General features: G+C 35.6%; 3 protein-coding genes across 3 annotated transcripts; 1 reads left to right on the top strand and 2 right to left on the bottom strand.

The window, feature by feature from the left end:
* Positions 1–88: 88 nt before the first annotated feature.
* LOC108216405 (uncharacterized) lies at positions 89–5,850 on the top strand. Its single transcript, XM_017389157.2, has 7 exons — positions 89–568; positions 1,005–1,140; positions 2,302–2,383; positions 3,360–3,535; positions 4,523–4,660; positions 4,738–4,877; positions 5,319–5,850. The coding sequence occupies exons 1-7, from the start codon at positions 442–444 to the stop codon at positions 5,624–5,626; spliced, it is 1,107 nt and encodes a 368-aa protein (XP_017244646.1). The 5' UTR covers positions 89–441; the 3' UTR covers positions 5,627–5,850.
* A 96-nt stretch (positions 5,851–5,946) lies between these two features.
* Positions 5,947–8,820, bottom strand: LOC108218036 (myb family transcription factor EFM). The gene is made up of 4 exons (XM_017390959.2): positions 8,247–8,820; positions 7,542–8,090; positions 7,333–7,409; positions 5,947–6,828 (listed from the first exon to the last, which is right to left on the bottom strand). The coding sequence occupies exons 1-4, from the start codon at positions 8,461–8,463 to the stop codon at positions 6,391–6,393; spliced, it is 1,281 nt and encodes a 426-aa protein (XP_017246448.1). The 5' UTR covers positions 8,464–8,820; the 3' UTR covers positions 5,947–6,390.
* A 3,404-nt stretch (positions 8,821–12,224) lies between these two features.
* Positions 12,225–15,818, bottom strand: LOC108218135 (probable inactive receptor kinase At2g26730). Its single transcript, XM_017391057.2, has 2 exons — positions 14,473–15,818; positions 12,225–12,983 (listed from the first exon to the last, which is right to left on the bottom strand). Exons 1-2 carry the CDS (start codon positions 15,764–15,766, stop codon positions 12,379–12,381), a joined length of 1,899 nt encoding a protein of 632 aa, XP_017246546.1. The 5' UTR covers positions 15,767–15,818; the 3' UTR covers positions 12,225–12,378.
* Positions 15,819–20,392: the final 4,574 nt, after the last annotated feature.

Here is a 20,392-nt window from a genome sequence, read left to right on the forward strand (position 1 = left end):
TACATAATTTAATATCATATGATAATATGATAAAATATAATTAAAAAATTATATGAAAAACCTGCCCTATAATCATAGTATCATACAGCACACTACCCTGAGTCCTTGACACACTCTCGTTTCCAAATTGTAACAGCTGAAATTCCCCAGTTTCCAGAAGCCTCGTCCGAGAGATATAAAAACCTCAACTGTGTTTAACATCTGCCCCCTTCCAACACACACACACACACACACACAACCTCACTTATACATACAAATTACAAGCACAGACACACAGCAACACTAAACAAACCATTGTTTTATCTCTTTTTTCTTGACAAAAATTCGTTGTTTTAATTCTCTGATAAGTACTCTCTTGTTGGTTTAAGCTTAATTTGTGTTGGGTTGTGTTAAATTTAAAGTTCGAATTTTTAAGTTAGAAATTGAGGGTTGAAAAGAGAGATGGAGAGGATTGAGAAGAAGAAAGTAGCAGTGCCATTGGTTTGCCATGGGCATTCTCGACCAGTTGTTGATTTGTTTTATAGTCCAGTCACTAAAGATGGCTACTTTCTTATCAGTGCCAGCAAGGGTATGCTCAATTTTCCGATTTTTCTTCGTTTCACAGTTTTATTTTTATTCGTTAAAGCTTCGAGATTTTATCAGTTGATTTTAGCTCTATCTGTTTATTATCCCGTAAATGTATATGCTATGCTTTCATATGAGTTATAAATTTATGACTAGTTTGTGTTAATGTTGTCAATTTTGATTGTTCATATGAGTTAAATTTATGTCTAGTTTGTGTTAATGTTGTCAATTTTGATTTTGGAAGTTAATATTACCGCAAAATTTAAGTTTTACATAAACATTTTTTTTGGGAGTAGAATGCGTAATGGAATTTAATGGTGTTGACTAGGGTTTTTGTTCCTAGAAAAGTTTGTTTGGGAATTTAATACTCATTTAGTATAACTCGGTGGCTAATGTTTTGATTAGATAGTAAGCATCGTCGGATTGCTTTTTTTAATCAGATTCCAAGCCAATGCTCAGAAATGGGGAAGCTGGGGACTGGATTGGAACGTTCGAAGGGCATAAAGGTGCAGTTTGGAGTTGCTGCTTGGACACAAATGCTTTGCGTGCAGCGTCTGGTTCCGCTGACTTCACAGCGTATGTTCCTTTATTAACAAATTAACTAAACAAGATATCCACTAAAGAAATTAAATTTTATTGGAGTAAATTGTTTTTTAAATTGCTCAACATAACATATAATCTGTATCTTTTAAATGATTGTATGTTTCCTTCCACATGATCTTTTTGGTTTAGATTAGTCTGTAATCTATTGATGCAAACTCTGGTTTTACTTGAAGGATCTGACTCCAATGAATCAATTACATGTATAGCAACCAGCGAAAGAGGACTAATTGCTTCCTAATTAATATGTACTAGGTTTTCTAAATTACTCCGTACCGTAATTAAGCTATATAATGTTTTAGGCAGATACGATACTTTAGTAACTACAAATACTTCCATCAATGTTATGAGATAGATACCTATATAATATGATGTCTTCCGTTGAGTTGCGTCTATGACTATTATTACGAGCTGTTATATTAGGCTTTAAAGATGTACATTTTAATTGTAGTGAGGAACTTAGCCACACAGACTAGGTTTTTTAAAAACGGGGTGCAGTTGACCTGGTATAGCTTTATTTATATTAATCAACCGTGGGGCCCTCGGCCCTTTTGGCGTAATCTAGAACAAGTTACTTACATCACTTATTTTTTTTATCAATAATATAGAACTTCTAAGAAGTTAAAAACATAACAAATAACAAAAAAAAGTTAAAAAGTTACATTGAAAAATGATAATGTATCGCCTTTTTTTGTGTGTGTGTCAAGTCAGTGTTCAAATATCATGCAAGTACCTTTTTCTAATTTTCGGAGGTCGACATACTAGTTAATTATTAAGTTGCTTTTACAAACTAATCTAAAACTACCTTTTAACTTATTTCAGCAGTAGCTTACTTTCAAGGTAAAAGAAACAAGCAGTAATGAGTAATACAAACCTTTATCGTGCAATATAAGTATGGCCTTGTTATTTCTTGAATATAGAAGATATACAGTTGGCAATACTTCTATGTAATTTATTAAACAAATTTTATGCAGTGGGGTCACTAAATATATCTAAAACTATCCGTAGTCATGTTTAAAGTACCTGCCTAAACACAAATGCTTATCAGCTCATGAGCTATTTTTGTTGTAGTTTTTGCTTGTTAAGCATTGTTCTATTAGGATGGACTGACATATTTTGTGTACAAATGCAATGCAGAAAAATTTGGGATGCATTAACTGGAGAGGTAATTCGCTCTTTTGAGCACAAGCACATTGTTCGTGCCTGCGCTTTTTCGGAGGTAAGTGCCTAAGCTGACGTTCACTGTTATGGATTTTAACCAAGAAAATCAGAATTGTATATAATTTAAGACTTTGTTTGTACTCACTTAAAAAACTACTTCTGTTCTCGTATACTCGGCGAAATTGTAATGTAGTTGTCTGCACTTTCTAAAGTATTATATATGCTAGTACAATTTACTTGCACATTTCAATTGGGTTGGAAGGAGGATATTTTTCCTTATATTATGATGCTTGTAGAATATTGGAACTGCATATGCATGGAAGAATCAGTTTGCTGAGCTAAGATACAGACTAAAGAGTTCGCTTAATAATGTAAACAAGCACTGGTACCAATTAAGAATAAAACTAGTGGCGACTGGTTATCTCATGCTTTGATATTGCTCAGTTGGATTTGTATCTCATACAAAATTTTGTTTATGTTGTGTGTGAGTGGTAGGATTGGATGTGGTGAGAATAAAATGACTTGCCAACCCCTTTCATTGATAGAAAGATATCTCATCATAATCTTAGTCCATAACCTCATCAAGTCCGACATATCATGCTATAATTCATTCCCGGCAATTGACATGGATTATCTCATTCCATTTTTGTAACCAGTAATCTTCATGAATTTTATATCAAATTTTATGATCACTAACAATATCCTCGTTCAATGGGCGTAACGAGGTTTTATAGATCTAATTTCTAGTGATCTCTCCCGTTTCACTCAAATCTCCATTAAGGTTTCTGCAAAATCTTTGTGCATTCAAAGTCCTCGTTCCAATCTCCTTCCATGATCACTTTCATCCTTCTCTTCGTTTTTATCCTCATTATATTTCATTTAACTAAAGTTGAACTGTTATCTGCATTATCAAATTTTATCTTCCCAAGATTCTTTTTCCAAATAAAAGTGAAATATCAAATTTATTAGAATGTTCATAGTTTGTGTTATATTTCTGTATATGTAGCTCTCATTTATATTTCGATCTGTTACAGGATACTCAGTTTCTACTTACTGGAGGAGTTGAAAAGCTTCTTCGTATTTATGACTTGAATCGCCCTGATGCACCTCCTAGAGAATTGGACAAGTCTCCTGGATCTGTCAGAACTGCTACTTGGCTTCACAGTGATCAAACAATATTAAGCTCTTGTACTGATATGGGAGGAGTCAGGTAAGCTTACCTTATCATATAGGCTGCTTTATGTTGCAAAACTAGGTTGTTCATTGACTTTGACTCTCTTTTTCTCTGTTCTTTTTCCCATTTTAGTCAAGCTCACTTTCTGTCCAGTAATATTATGGTTTTCTTAATTAATCGGAAAATTTCAGTTTCTATCAAGTAATCCATTGTTCAATCCAGAAAGTAACTTGTGAACTATTAAAAGAACACTTCTGTTTGGAAATTTGTATATCAATCTATTGTATAGAATTTAGGAGTTTACCATCTATATATGGAATGCAAGTGGACAGACTCTCATTTATGGAACTGTTAATAAGACAGAAACCGTCAGATAGTAGGATTATGAAATAACAAGACACTGCTCTCATGATTGATCTCAAATCGGTAACACTAATGTAAGAATATAAGTATAATCAACACCTCTAGATTTTTTAGTTTTATAAATGATTACCTTTGAATGAGGTTTTGTAGATCTGATTGAAAGATTTGTTTTCCTCAATTCACTTATATAAGTGGTTACATTTTCCAGAAACCCAAACATTGGTATCATCTTTCTATCTTATATTTTAGAATTTAAATGCATAAAGTTAAGTGCGGGATAAGCCACTTTGGCATATTTCAAACTACAAGTCACTTGTTGTATGTGACCTAGTACTAGTACTAATATGATTTTCTCACATCCAAAATTAGGTCTATATTAAGTGATTAGTGATAGAGAACAAGGAATATTGATGTTATACTAAATTAGTACCTTGTTTCGGGGATTAAAGTCTAGAACACAGTTGCTTTTCACACCTTCTCACAAACAGAAATTTGCTATGAATTTGACATTTGGTGCTATTTTTTCTTTAAATTAGCAGGCAATTAGCATTATAGGCAATGTTCTTCTGCTTCATGACACAGCCACACGTTTTTTTTTGTCTTGGTGAATAATCTAGGTCTATTTCTGTTTTGTGCCTAAACATTGTTGCCTTTTTGCAGGTTGTGGGACATAAGAACTGGGAATATAGTTCGTACTCTGGAGACTAAATCTCCCGTGACTAGTACTGAAGTAAGCCAAGATGGTCGTTATATAACAACAGCTGATGGATTCAGTGTCAAGTTTTGGGATTCGAATTAGTAAGTTCAGTAACGTGCTTGTCTGCTGAAATTTTTGTGATTGTCACTCAACTAATTATTTACTTTATTCATTCCAGTTTTGGATTGGTCAGGAATTATAACATGCCGTGTACCATTGAATCTGCTTCATTGGAACCCAAGTACGGAGCCAAGTTTGTCGCTGGTGGAGAGGACATGTGGATTCATATATTTGATTTTTACACTGGTGAAGAAATTGGTAAGTACTGCTGAACAGTGTTCTGTTTTTGACATGCGAATCTTATTTGGTGTTGTTCTCTCATCTAAAATATAACTTTTTTGACTTAAAGAGTTACATCTAGTGTGTTCACGACAAAATTTGAAGATAAATTTGAAAGATAGAAATATAAAACTTGTGTCCACATGTCCTCAATTGGATGGAGAAAATATGAGTTGACATTTAGAATACGACTTAGGAGATGGGATCATTTACTTGTTACGGGATTTAGTAAGAAAATCACAATTGTATTCATCCTACTGTACATGCTTTAAATGAGAACTCCTGCAGGCTGAACCTCGGATACAACATTCATTATGCTTTCAAATGTTTATCAAAAGATAGTCAAATTGATTTCTCTTTTATTTTTGATTCCCATTCTTGTGGCTCTTCTAGAGTACTGATTGCTATAATTGTTTGTAGCATGTAACAAGGGTCACCATGGGCCAGTTCACTGTGTCAGATTTTCACCAGAAGGAGATTCGTATGCCTCTGGATCCGAGGATGGAACTATCAGAATATGGCAAACAGGATCGTTAACTCGCGAAGAAAACGATGTAGTCAAAACAAATAGCTCAACGGGGAAGGTGAGGGCTACAGTAGAAGCGATTCGCCGCAAGGTTGAGGGATTTAAAATTTCAGATGAAGGAAAAACTAAAGATGAGGAAGTCATAGGGAAAAACAAAGATAAGGAAGTCATAGGGAAAAACAAAGATAAGGAAGTAGCTTAAGTAGTTTGCTTTTCTTGTGAAGTTTACTGGAACAGAGTTCAGTTTCCTTTTTATCTTTTAGATTTATGGGGATGCTTGACCATGATGTTGTGTTCTCGGGGCACTGGGTACCGTAGATCCATCATTTAGATTTGTCATTTCATCTCTTTCTCTGGATATAATCATATAAGTGTCATCTTTCTTGAACTAATATATATCAACATGAATTAGGAAATTTTGGGTGATACTGCTTCCTAACCATATATGTTTAAATAATTTCTTGTCTTTAAGTTAGTGAATTTTAAAGTTTTTCATGATTAGGTTGCAAAGAACAAAACCGAAGGAACATAGTATAGAAACTCTGACACCTCGTCTGTTAGTTTTTAGAAAAGTGCTACTGTGCTAGTAGAAAAGGACTCAGACTTTGAATTAAACTGTGCCCAAATTTTATGGTGTTGTAGAGGCCCAAATCTACCACAAAGTGAGTGGATTGAGGCATAGATATATCGGTTTTTCTATGTGCTCATGGGCACACAATAACCGCTACCTCCTTTGCATTTACACCAATTTCACCGATAAAAATCCATTAAGCTCATCAAATTTAGTGTTTATTGTGTGTCTTTGGGCACATGTCAGAAAGACCCGTGTCTCATATACCCCTGTTTCTCAGCCTTTCAGAGTCTCCACAGCTAAACGCAGAAAATGCAGTCTCAAAGTTAATTAACTAGGAGTAGTGTAGTACTAATGTATAACTAAAATAAATATGAAACTAACTAATCTTAACCCTAAAACTTTAGAGTGATGTCACTTTCATTGCTCTCTTCACCATCTTCCCCAGGCACCAATGCCTCTTTGTCTGATTTTCTATCTTTCATTCTCTCGGACTGGTCAGTGGTGTTACCCCTCGCGTCAGACTCGGGGGAGCCATGAATTTGCGGAGAGGGCTGATTGTATATGTGGAGCTGGTGGTGCAAGGTATGGTTGTGTAACTGGTGGTGACCTTGTGCTTGTGGTGCAACTGCAGAATAGTATTCTTGGGGAACTATGTAGTGTTGAGATTTAACATGAGCAGGGTGCAGACCATACAAGGGGGGTGCGCCACCGTGATGGGCAGCAGCATACTCAGATGGGAGCCATATGCCTCCTAAAACGACTAGCTGAGAAGCTGCGGGTCCTGCTGATTGTGGATTCGGACTCGGTCTTCTTGTGTGGAGTCTGTACTTCTGCATGCATAATATATGGAGAAATAAAGTTAGGCAAAACCCAAAAGGCAAGTGCAACTCATCTGAACATGCAGAGTTCAGTCCTGTAGTTTTTTGTTCAAGTTTTGTTTGTGTGTTGCGGGGGTTTATGTATATAGGCAAATGCCCACACACTATATGTCATCACCCACAGCCACCTAGGGTCCACCCTAACCCTCACTCAATCAATCCCGGACCCATTAAAGACTCGTCAAGATTCTATATAAGTCTTGGACCCAGACAGTCCTAAAAGCCAAAACTTGGCTCCATCATGGTGCCACTAAACCCTACCACGACCCTACAAGCCCCACTTAGGCCCCGTCAACGCCTCCATCCCCGCCCCCAAAACTCTTCGCATTCTACTTAACTGTATTAGTCTGTGTTTAGTTTGTATTGGTTTGAGTTTGGTTTGTATTTTAGTGGTTTGTATTGGAGTATGACTCTATGTATATATATACAGAATGAGAGGATGGTGGGAAATTGTACCTGCAAATGGCTTTTAACTTCATCATTAGTTAAACCATCAACTTTCATCACTTCTCTAATTTGTTTTGGGGTAGCCACTACAATTATTAGCAAAAAACTTCACCTTAGATGAACATATATAGACGCTGAGAATCATGGTTGTAGAAAGTAAGTATGATTGACATCCTCTTTACTTTTTGCAGTAAGTCCTAATGTTCTGATTTCTTTACCTTGAGAGCCACCTAACATTTGAAGAGCATTGACAAAGCGGCGATGCAAGTCAGGTGACCAGCACCGCCTTGCCTTCCTGTGAGTCTGTGGACTTGTGGTTGACGTGAAACCATTATTGGTGCTAATGCTTTGTGGATCTTCAGATATTGCTCTCTTTCCTTGGTTACGTTCTACCCATTTCTTATCTTTTATCTCCTTATCAACTGATACTAGAGCTAGATCAGGAAGAGCTCCTATTGTGCAAGGACGTGAGATTCTTTCGTTTGAGAAGGGAAGAAAACCTCCACCATTCCTCTGTTTAGCATCTAACCTTAGCTTTGGAACATCATGAGTTTCTTTAGACGGTGTAGTTGGTTGTTTAGTTGTATCATTTGTTTGGCTCCATAGTTGAGCAGAATTCATCCAGTTAGATTTATTGTCCGACATGTTTGATGTCATCTCCGAGCAGTCTGAGCTTGATTGAACTTTCATGACTAATTCTTCTGCAACTGGACGCTGTCCTTGGCTCGCGCTGCATGTTTGTAGCTCCTGCCTGAAAGTTTCCATGGCTGATTCAACAAAGATGGTCAGCCTATTTATTTTGCACTTTCAAACTAATACCACTGTTAAAAAGAACATGAATATATACATCTGGTACTATCTGAGATCGGCATTAAGCCACTTAGTATAAATAAAAATTGTGCTAGAAAAATCAGGATATATACCGTTATTAAGAAGTTGCATGCAAAGAGGAAGTTCACGCTTGAATGCTTCGATCTCGTTGCATTCCTTTTCAAGGCAGGAAAGGAAGTCTTCAAGCTTTTGAGTTTGAGTTTGGTCGTTAGTTGCAGTAGCCTGTTCAGCTCCAGATGATTTGAGCAGCATAGAATAAGTGTTGTGGGGTTTGCAATGAAGGGTTAACTCTGAGGGCGAAGCCATCATAACTAGCTCGTGTGATGGAGAAATATCTAAGAATAAATGATGTTTAAAGGATTCCTTTAAGCTGGAGAAGAGCTGTGGTAGTTATATATGTGTATGTAGCTAGGGGGATGGTTCTGCTTAACCTTTGGGCTCTGTATGAATTCAAAATCACGATGTAGAAATCGGGTATCAGAACTAATCGGTTGATCCGTCGATTCGGGATTTATCGAAGATTTTTCTGATAAACCAGGAATTTTTAGTCATTCGAAGTGTAATCGATAAAATATCTTTTAAGGATTGATCGGGGATTTTTAGAACACCGATCAGAAGTAAAAAAGCTGATTCTTCCTAATTTACTTTCCTCCATACTTTCACTTTTGTACTCCTAAAGTACTTGTATGCAACAAGATTAACGTCAATATTCTCACAATTCTATTCGAACGAAAAGCCACTATCTGGCTTAGAGGTCATCCAATCCATCTCTTCTACAAGCTGATCAAGTCACCAGCAATGAGATCTGCAGCTTTAAATTAGATTCGTATTCAAATTTCAACGGTTCAAAATTAATATAATTTTATAATAAATATGCAACTTACGGAAAGCATAGCATATCCCCAATCAGTTCTGCTAGCATACTAATCGGTATCAATTGAAAACATAATCTGAATCAAAATTTTCTTTTTGGTTTCAAAAGTTGCATATTGGTTCTATAGTCAGAGTGTAGTGGATGGATGTGAGTTGAATGTGAGAATATCTAATCTAAAAACGACGAGACAGTTATTTCAAAGAAGATAATATTTGGCTTTAAAGGAAGGAATATCTGAGTCTTAATTTCACACTCGAAACTGAGGGCGAACACACAAAGTCACGAAAGCTGGAATCTATCTATACTATCTATACTATACTATAATAAGCCAACATAAGTATAATTTGTAATCGTACAAAATTTTGGTTTGGTCATCTCTTTTGTAACTACAAGTCTGTCACATGTAAACTTCTCTTACTCTTATAATATTAAAGAGTTTTATACCGTTTAAATTACAAACACTTGATATATTGTACAAGATAAAAACTCCACCATTATTCTTTTAAATATAATTTATATACAATATTATAATAAATCGACATTGGTATAATTTGTAGCCGTCAAAAATATATAATCAGTTGGTAAATATAATCGGGTTAAAATCCAATTCATCAATTCTAAAATACTATTAAGATGATGTTAAAATTTAAATTATAATTAATAAATTACGAATTTTATATCCGCCCGTGCTTCGCACGGGTTAAAGGCTAGTGTATAATTATAACAAAACCTCCTCTGATCTTGTTCCAACGCTGGCGAAACAGGGGAAAACACATGATACTAATAATAATTATTATTTTTCTAGTGTGTGCTCACCTTCATATACTAAAAAACAAAATTTTATATATTTGGTTTAGTTTGATTGATTTAGATGTTGTATATGTAGGTGGAAGTCCACCAAGCACTAGATAATTAAAATACATACAATTTCATACTAGCATGTGTTCATATTGAATTAGCAGTTTCTCGTAAAATTATTTCATAAATAATTGATTCATTAGTTTTTTCTGACACAAACCAAACCTTTAACTAAAAAGCTTGTGAAATTAGCTTTTTCAAAATTAGTTTTTTGAATCCCATACCTTTAGTGATCAAACCTCTAAAATATCTCAAACCTCTAGCTTTTTACAAAACCTCTAATTTTCAAACATGTCCATATCTTCCCGCATGGAGTGGAATTGTGTCTTTTTATTATTTGACGCTTTGATTTTTGACACACACTTTTAAGTGTTTTGACTGGATAGTTATATATAAGGGGTGTTTGGCTCAGGCTTTTGTTAGAGCCAAGTTTCTGCCGGATGCCGAGGCCTAGATGCGACCTGAAATAGAGAAGAATGCGAGGGATTGTCCCCCCGATTCACCTCCGGCGTGAGAATAAATTAGTGGCTCAAGAAAGGGTTTAGAGAACTGCAAGCGTAGTAAGTGTATGTGTGAGTGTATGAATGTGAATGATTTACCCTTGTTTTACTAGATATTTATAGGGGGGGGATCCCTGTGTGTAACCGTCCCGCCCGATTCGGAGGGAAGTAATGAACTTTTTAAGTGCAGCGCGATCCTTGCTCCCTGAACGTTACAGTGGTAACGTCTAAGTAATTCAAATGATGGGTTGGATCTCTCTTTGGGCCTCTCGGAGTTGGGCCTAAGTGCCTGTCCCCAAACAATTTTTAAGCCCAGATTTTGAAATTATAAGTTAGAAGCACTTATTTGTACCGTTTGTGTAAAAAGGTAAGAAATATTTATAAAAAACTAAAAATACTTAGTGGGTATTTGGGAATGGAACTTTTGGGGTTAAAAGCCCAGAAGTCCACCTCCTCTCTTTTCCCATACGTTTGGCAAGTGATGTTAAGTGCTTAAAAAAAAAGAAAAAGAAGTCGATAAAAGACGAATTGTAGCTTTTGTGGGTGTTTGGATGCAGCGCTTCTGAATTTAAAAAGAGACATAAGCTCAGTTCCACTTCTTTGCTTACGTTTGGCAAATTATATGAAGTGTTTAAATGTTGTAATAAAAGCCCGAGAAAAAAGTTAGGTTACCTAGCTTTTTTCCAGGACTCTAGCTTCTTTCTGATCTTCTTCCCTGTTGCTTAATGTACCGGATCCCAGGCAATTGTTTAGTCTCATGCTAAAGAAACATTGTAAAATCTGAAGTAAATAAATCTACACACGAGATCATATATACCAGAGATAATTTTTAAAAAAATTAATTAATTCATGACTCGAGATGCATAACAAATCTTAGATTTATTATCATAATTTATTTTAATAATAAAATTTTGTATTTATAAAATATTTCATGTATTAATAATAAAAGGTCTTATATTATTATAATTTATTTTTTAATAGAAACAAATTACTATATTATAAAAATACGAAACTATACCAACTTATAATTAAGTTATCCAAACACTTATAAAACTTTTGGTAACTTATAAGTCACGGTATCCAAACACTTCTGGTAACTTATAAGTTCACACCAACTTCTCACTTCTAATCCACTCCTTTACTTTAAGCAATAAGTCACTTATTTTAAGCTCAGCCAAACGGCCCCTTTGTTTCATGATTTTACTTATTTCTCAAATACTTTAATCACTTATATGTCTCAACTTGCTTCTAACTTCTACTTCATTTTTTTTTACTTTAAGTAAGAAGCACTTCCCAAACGGCCCCATGTTGTAGGGATGTACCGATTCGATACCAGAAGATTAAGTGTGCGTTTGGTTACGACTACTTCCAGCTTCTTTTTCTAAAAATCTAATTTCTACTTTTTTTGACCTATTTGTGTAAAAAGGCAGAAACACTTGTAATCAGCTGAGAATGCTAACTTTTGTTTCAGGACTAATACTTTTTTCTCAAACAATTTAATCACTTATGAGTTTAATTTACTTATTACTTGTAGACCATTTTTTTAATTTAAGTAAGACCTTTTTTTTGAAGTTGCCTAATTTGCCCCTAAGATTATTCGTCCATGGAAGTTTTTGAAGGTCTATTAGTTTTTTTACGTATTTTATAAGTCTTAATTTAATAACTGAAATTACAAATTTTAAAAAATTTTGAATGAGAGTTTGATATATATTTTTTGTTGAAAAATAATTTTAAAAACTAATTGCTATTATTAAGTCAAAACCTGTAAAAGGTCAAAAAGTTTTTAAAATGGATTAATCACATCTTTTTAAAAAATGAATAAACATATATAAAATGAATTAAAATTTATATTCCAAATTTGTTGTCACTCACCTGAAAATACATTAATAGAAAGATAACTCAAAGAGAGACGAGACCGTAATTCAGAAAAAACAGAGCACAAATTTAATCAATTTTCACCAAAATCTATAAAAAAAGCTAAAACTAAACTAATCATGGGATGATAGTGATAGGTGGGTCCCCGCTTCCGACAGTATCCTCAATCAACCTAACCACGTCCAACATCGCCGGTCGTTGATTGGGCACGGTGGCGACGCAAGTCATGGCTATCTGCAGCAGCTTCGCCATCTCTTCTTCCACATCCTCGTACTTCATTAACTCTATATCAAACACTTCTGAAGCCCAGTCCTCTTTAACCACTGACTGGACCCACCGTGGCAAGTCTATGCCTTCCTCCCCTGTTGATGTCTGCTGACAAGGCGATTTTCCTGTGATGAGTTCTAGCAGCAGCACTCCGAAACTGTATACATCTGATTTTAGCGTCGCTTTTCGGGTTTCCAGGACTTCTGGAGCCCGGTACCCTCCGGCTCGGTGGTGGTCGGGGTGGGGGGAGTCGTTGGAGAAGAATGTGCTGAGGCCGTAGTCGATGATTGTGGCTTCGGGGTCTTTGTCGCTGGTGAGGAGAATGTTGGAGGATTTTAAGTTGCCGTGGACTATTTTGCCGAAGGAGTGGAGATGAGCCAGCCCCCTTGCGGCGCCTGTTGCGATTCTTACACGGGTTTCCCAGTTCGGTGGTTCGTTGCCTGATCCTCTGCTTCCTGCAATTAATTGTGTAAGTTCGATATGAAGATACATAATTGACATGTGAGAAGATTGCGAGGTGTTTGTCTTCGTAAAAAAAATACAAGCAGGAGAAGTGAATGACAATGAGCCAACAAGAGCATCTCCAATGAGGGTGCTAACTAAGCTTGCTTAAAATGACACATCATCAAAATTACTATTATTTTAGGGAATTGATAAATAAGCTCCATATCTTACTATTTAAGCTCCAATTTTAAAATTTATACCATATTTTCCCATCATATTGTAGGTGTTAATGCAGGAAAAAAATACAATGGGAGCTTAAATAGTAAAGTTTGGAGCTTATTTATCAATTCCCTTATTTTATCTTCTCTCTATTTGTATTTTTGGCAACTCTTACATAAAATTTGCTTCAATGGTTGGCAACCAAAGTTGCCACATTAAATAAAACAAATATAAGTATAAAAAGATAGGGAACTATATGCTTTAGGATGATATACACACTTTTTTTACATTTTAAGAGGGTGCCAAAAGTTTTCAACTTTACTTGGCACCCCTTCCACTCCAATGGAGAACCAACAAGAGTGCCATGCCACGTCATGCCACATGGCACTTTGGCACTCTTTTTAGCACCCCCATTGGAGTTGCTCTAAGAGCAACTTCAATAATAAGAGTAGAGTTGCCCAGATGTTACAAACTCCTACATATCATGACAATCTTGGTTGCCCATCTATTGGAGTGGAGTTGTATGATTAACCAAAGTTGTTGAAAGTTGACAATTTCCTCATATAGTAAAATCATATATATTTTTTCAAAAATGTATAAATTTTTACCTTTTTTATATTCTTCATATTGTTATCACTTATAAATGGAACCACATTAGCAATTTTTGTAATTACCAGCTATTAGAATAGATCATTAACAGAGGTTGCCAATAGTGAGATAGATGACAGAGGAGATATAATAATAATATATTAGATGATGTGGTAAAGGTTGACAACTATCTTGACAACCTCCACACGAGATGTTCTAATTGATATATTTAAATCGAGAGAATGATGATTTTGATGTTTATCTTTTTAAATGATTATTTAACTATTTATAAGCTAAAACAAACACCCTCATCAAATACTCAGGTTAAAGAATGAAACATGCTAGCAGGCAATCAAATACTAAGGTTGAAGAATGAAACATGCTAGCAGGCAATCATCGATCCATATATGGTCAATTAAGCTGGACCCTAACTTTGTAGTAAGCTCTCCTACTATTGCCTTCAGAGCTATATGAAGAAGCAGACTCGATGTTTTTGCACATACAATCCTTCTATGTATCTGTATCTTACAAACTGAATAACTAATGTCAGTATGTCAATCTAATGTCAGTTAATCCACATATAATTCTGGTCACGATGAGAAGTATAAGATAAATGGTGATTAGTCAATGGCCAATACAGGCTAGCATGTAACAAAGGATCATTAAAGATAAAAGCAGAGAGAATTGACATACCATGAAGAAGCATAGAGCAGCTTCCAGCAGGCATATAATCATAAACAAGGAGCCTTTCATTTTGAGCATAGTAGAAGCCTCTGAGTGGCACTACATTCTCGTGACTTATTGTCCCCAAAACCTCAACTTGCTCTTCAAAATCTTTCTCACTCACCGTCGCATCTTTCAATCTCTTCACTGCCACCACCGTCTCATCATCTATCTCCGCTTTGTACGAGGCTCCATAGCTTCCTTTCCCCAACATCTCCGCAGAAGCCCTCAATAATTCATCCAACTCAAACTTGCGCACTGCTCCATCATTGTCAAAAAATATCAATTTATTCCTCTTTGACCCTCCATCCCCTGAAGTTCCCACAGCCTCCGCAGATAGCCTTGCGGAGGCTGCTTCGCGACGCTCCGTGGCTTCATCACTATCATGCTTTCTCTTCATCATACAAATAATCGAAACAAGTATAAAAAGAAGTATCACAACTACAGCTGAACCGCCTGCAATCGCAATTATCAAGCCTATGGACATCTTCTTCGGTTTAATTTCGGACTCCGGACTGTCATGTGTTGATGATGCGAAATCTGAAGGGGCCGAAATATTAGGTTTACATTTTGTTAACGGACCTCCACAAAGATCAATATTACCGGAAAATGCAGATTGAGGATATTTCTGTAATGTCGTTGGAATCGGACCATTGAATTTATTATTCGACACGTTCAAGTCGACTAAATTTTCTAATTTTAAGCTCGGTATCGCCCCCGAAAATTTATTGTTCGCCATGAACAATCCGGTCAATCTAGTGAGATTATTGATCGAGGGAGGGATTTCACCTGTAAAACTATTAGTAGAAAGGTCTAGACGAGTTAAACCAGTTAAATGAGGCAAACTCGGTGGGAACTCACCGGAGAGCTTGTTTTTTTGAACGTAAAGACTCCGAAGATTTTTGAGATTCGAGAAGTCGGAGGGGAGTGTACCGGAGAGGCCGTTGGATCGGATACTAATGACTCGGAGCTGAGTTAGGTTTCCGAGTGTGTTGGCTGGGATGGACCCCAGAAGGCCTATACCAGGGAGATGTAGTTCGGCCACGTAGGATTTGGTGGGGTCACAGTACACGCCGACCCAGTTGCACGGCGAGTCTGACTCGTTCCACTCGAGGCGATCGGCATGGGGGACTTGCGAGATAAAGGCGAGGAGAGCTTGCTTGTCTTGATGACTCGGCTCCGATTCGACTCGTCGGATCAGAAGCCATGCTGATAGGATAGCATGAATCAGGATTTGCAATCTTCCGTCGCTCCAAACTCCCATTGATTCATACGCCGTCGAGGAACACAGTACCACCTCAGGCCATTTCCATTTTACTTACGACTCCACCCCAGTGTAACTGGAACAATAACACGGACATGTAATTTGAGACGGAATATCAATACTGGACTGACACTCGTAGAGTTACACTAGTGTTAGTGTTATGGGGTAGTAGAGAATAAAAAAAATTATAATAATAATAATATTATTATTATTTATCAAAAAACTAATTAGTAGTTTCTATAATTAAATTTGCAATATGAGTCGTATGTAGTTGAGGGTGAACGATAATCACAAATCACTGAAAAGGTAGTGCTAAATTTATGTACATTCCCAACGAATTTCGCTTGAGATGTTTACCGTTCCCTTCATATCCTCCCCTCTAAACTTGGTCAACACTTAAATCCCGGCCAGCCTTGAATTATGCATTTGCTAACTCTAATTAATCTATATAAACATGTATGCGCGTAAAATATGTAACATCTCTTCTACACAAAAAGTCACATCTGTTCTTCATTTTCTGTAACGTTATTATTATCTGCCTTGATCAATCCCCAAAATGTCGACCTGCTGCGCTGGAAAATGTGGGTGTGGTTCTGGTTGCAAGTGCGGCACCAGCTGCACAGGGTCCGTCTCTTGTACTTGTCTAATTCCTCGAACGACGATTCGTGATAATATTTTTGATATTTGCATATTTACGTATAATAGATTGATTATTGCAGATGCAAAATGTATCCGGACATGATTAACGGCAACGCTTCTGAAACTCTCATTGATGGTCTTGCACCCCAAATGAAGTATGTCATATTTACACGTTTATTATAAAATTTCTTTTCTTTTTAAAAACTCAGTCGGGACTTTATCCTAGATTAACCAACCCGTGGTTGCTTCTACGTATGATATTTATAATGAAAAAATTCGAATTAATTATGTATGCGCAGTTACATGGAGGGATGGGAAAGTGATATGGGAGCTGAGAACGATGGTTGCAAATGCAAGTGTGGAGAGAAGTGCACCTGCAATCCATGCACCTGCAAATGAAATATGGACAACATTCCTCGATTGATATATAATCCTTTTTCACGTCATGAAATAAACTTCGAATTAATTGATATGGTTTTGGTATGGGGTAATTTTTCTTCTTTAATTCTCGCTTTTAGGACGGTGATGGAGTGACTATATATCACAGTCCTGTTAATAAAATTAGTTTTTTTGCTATTATTGTTGGTGTTTCTGTATAGAAGAAGCAGTAATAATGTAAATATCAACTGTTTCAATCGGAGAATTATGTGATTGTATATATAATTATATCCTTAGATATCATTTTGTTTCTATTTCTTGGTTTGAAATGCGAACTACTATGGTAAAGAGTTTACAGAGTGCTCCAACGTTTTTGATTAAAAAAAAGAAGAGAAGATAAATGAAAAAAATGATAAAGCTTTCATTTTTATCTTTAAGCTGGGAGGATGAGAGATAATTTTGAAAAAGAAGAAATGTATGAGAGTATCTCTTCTAATCATCTCATTTCTCGGAAGAAATTTTGTTGAAAAATTGTGAGAACTTTTATCTCTTCCTAGAAGATTTTGAAAATTTCTTGATGGCTCTGGTTTTCCTTGGCACAAGCCGTAGCTGCTCTATTTTACAATAATTCTGTAACCATCATTAGAAGATCATATAAATTTGTAGTTTAAAGCCAGAGATAGCATGTTTTTAAGTAGTATGTAATTTTATAAGATTATGATGCATGGTCCTTCTGAATCTATACCCATCACAAGGTGGATTGATTTTAGTGTTTTTTGTGTGTGTATGTCCGCCTCTTTCCCTTTTGTCGTCCCTCTTTCCTTTTATATCTTGATGGCTCCCTGTTTCTTTCTGACCACCCTGCTCTGGAACCACCTTCCTCTGGGCAGGTGTATAAGTAGGGTCTTGAGCCTACTGTGATTAATCTGGATCACAGTATGTGGCTATGATCTAGTGCATATTTTTATTGCTGCGACAGTTAAAAAGACATGTGATCTTTCCAACTGAACTGAAATAATAAGCTCCCTCAAGAGAAGTGCCTGTGCATCTAATCGGGCTAACCACAGTTGTATAAGAAAATCCCATCATCTAATGTTCGTATATCATGGTGAAAGACTGAAAGTTATATCACAATTATACAACAAGAGTCGGGGCAGATTAACTACAAATCAGATTATATGATCCAACATGTAGAAACTAGATTCTGCCACAAACCTGTGTTTCTGCCAATATGAGAAATCAATTTGTTGAAACTGACACAACGAATTCCTCAAGAGTTTCAACTATCAAGTATATGAGGTTCATAAATCCTATTATCATGAACTATGCGTTCATTTCTTGCTTCTTTTTTGGGAGGACTTGACAAGAGGTTCATAAATCCTGTTATCATGAACTATATATCTTCCGTTTGTTATTGTTGTTTTGGTGGGTGTTGTTGCCGCCCATGACTGCTGAACTCTTTACCTTGAAATTGCATCTCCTGTAAAAGTTGTTTATATTAAGTTCAGCCAGTATGCTAAATAGGTATATGATAGATCACACAGAATACTTCCAAACCGATGATCAATGGTTCCAAAGATAACTACAGCCAGTGTCTTTTGAATTACAATTACAACCGCTGACAAATGATTTCAAATGATTAAAAATTAAATGAGCCTTCCCCATAAAGGATATATAGGCTAACAAAGCTAATTAGAACCATATATATTGCAAAAAGGTTATAGTGCATGATGCCTACAGTATTATTGCAAAGGTTATTACTCCAGTAAAAGTACTAGGTCACCTGATAAGCCCAGGTGATTGCTGCGAGAAGGTAAATTTAAGATTCATTAAACATGCTATCTCTGGCTTTATAAATAAGTAAGAACTACAAATATATATATGATCTTTATGGAATTCTTAAGTAGAGCAGCTAAGACTTGTGTCAACGAAAACCAGAGCCATAATTTCTTTTCTCTTTTTTTACTCGTAAATTATTTGGCAGGAAGATTGACCCCTCACCCCTCATACCTTAGTAAAATCTTGACCCGTGACTGATAGTACCATTATTGAAGTTAAGCCGAGGACAAACAAATTTCACAACTGATCTAATGTATTATTAGTGGACTTCCGATATTTTTTCCAGTCAAATTTCTGATTATTTATAGTGATACTCTCATTTTTACGTTATGTATATAATCTCAAGTACACATACGATGCAATTTACAGACAGGAAGGAGTCATTTTTTCTTTTAATCATTTAAAGATAGAATCTTTTATTTTCTTAGTGATGAAATGTAATTGTGCAATGCATGAAATTTGAGTTCAAATCTTCTTACGAAAATTTTTTTGGGTGAGATGTGTTCAGTGTCTTGTCGTGTCCATTTTTTTTTGAGATATTAGGTTATGCTTTGAAGTTATTGTTTGTCTTCATACGAATCACTATTTCTCTGAAAATAATTTATATAATATTTTGGGTGATCTATAAGATTCGCATCGATTCGATTCTGAGATGGTGGTAGATGCCGCAAGAGCTCACTTTTCACAACAAAAATTTGTTCATATTTTGGTGATATTCGTTGCTTCAACATGAGTGATGTAATTGATAGTTTTGAACGGGCTACAAATGATATTCATGTGAAGGTCAATTATGATGTGAAATGTCATTTTAATACTTTTCAGATTAAAGAATTTCAATAATGTGTTAAGAAATCTGAAACCAATATATGTTTAACTCCTTTTTTGTTCCACCGTCACAGTCACATTGTACTTGATAGGGTTCTGTCCAATACTTGTTTTTTCTAAATGTTTTATATTAATAAAATTATTTATTTTCAAAAAAAATAAAAATTAGATTCACACATATGACTTGTTGACATATTGATACAGTAGTTTATGTTCAAAGACAGTGTTTTTTTTAAGAAAAAACCTAAAATAACTAGTATTCAAGTGGTGTATGTCCAAAATAACATATACCGGATTGTGTGTCCTTTTTAACCGATCAAACTCATATCTGTTGAATGTGTGTCGATAAGACGCTAATTCATTCATCCTTTCTGCACGAATTCTCACAGTACACGTTCAAGTCTTGCGTATATATTAATGACTGAATATTGACCCCACATATATATTTGATATTTATGAATTATAATTTTTAACACCAACGCACCATCCAAATGCGTATGCATGTGCAAGAAGTTTCAACACATGTAAATACCTCAAGTCAGGTTGGTCCCTTTTTTTTATCTATGAGGTACACATTTATGAGAATTGCAAATTGTTTAGAGGACAATGGACATACGCGTATCTTAAATGCGTATTCAGTTAGTGTGCATGCTCAACACGCATTATTAGAATGCGAGTCACTGTATATACGCAAATTCAATATGCGTGTTATTTGTTAAAAATATAAAACTTGACCACGCATGTGTGGCATGCGTATTTGATTTGATTGGTTATTCTGGGCAGCCTCTTTCGTATATAGATATTTTGGATATTCTTTTTTAAAATATGAATATTTCGGTAATTCACCCGTTTTTTTAATAGAAAAAACAAGACCGTGTTAATTTAACGAGAACCTCCGCAAGTTACAAACAGTAAAAAAATAAAAATTAAAATTCCCTTTTATTA

The sequence above is a fragment of the Daucus carota genome, chromosome 4 (assembly GCF_001625215.2).
Source record: "Daucus carota subsp. sativus chromosome 4, DH1 v3.0, whole genome shotgun sequence".
Lineage (NCBI taxonomy): Eukaryota > Viridiplantae > Streptophyta > Magnoliopsida > Apiales > Apiaceae > Daucus > Daucus carota.

Bases quoted from the DNA above. Each gene is read 5' to 3' on its own strand.
- LOC108216405 (XM_017389157.2), top strand. From the start codon at position 442: ATGGAGAGGATTGAGAAGAAGAAAGTAGCAGTGCCATTGGTTTGCCAT. The intron at 3,536-4,522 runs GTAAGCTTACCT...GCCTTTTTGCAG, and splicing joins ACTGATATGGGAGGAGTCAG to GTTGTGGGACATAAGAACTG. The intron at 4,878-5,318 runs GTAAGTACTGCT...AATTGTTTGTAG, and splicing joins TTACACTGGTGAAGAAATTG to CATGTAACAAGGGTCACCAT.
- LOC108218135 (XM_017391057.2), bottom strand. From the start codon at position 15,766: ATGGGAGTTTGGAGCGACGGAAGATTGCAAATCCTGATTCATGCTATC. The intron at 12,984-14,472 runs GTATGTCAATTC...AATTAATTGCAG, and splicing joins CTGCTCTATGCTTCTTCATG to GAAGCAGAGGATCAGGCAAC.
- LOC108218036 (XM_017390959.2), bottom strand. From the start codon at position 8,463: ATGATGGCTTCGCCCTCAGAGTTAACCCTTCATTGCAAACCCCACAAC. The intron at 8,091-8,246 runs GTATATATCCTG...TTGTTGAATCAG, and splicing joins CATGCAACTTCTTAATAACG to CCATGGAAACTTTCAGGCAG. The intron at 6,829-7,332 runs GTACAATTTCCC...TTATGCATGCAG, and splicing joins AAGTTAAAAGCCATTTGCAG to AAGTACAGACTCCACACAAG.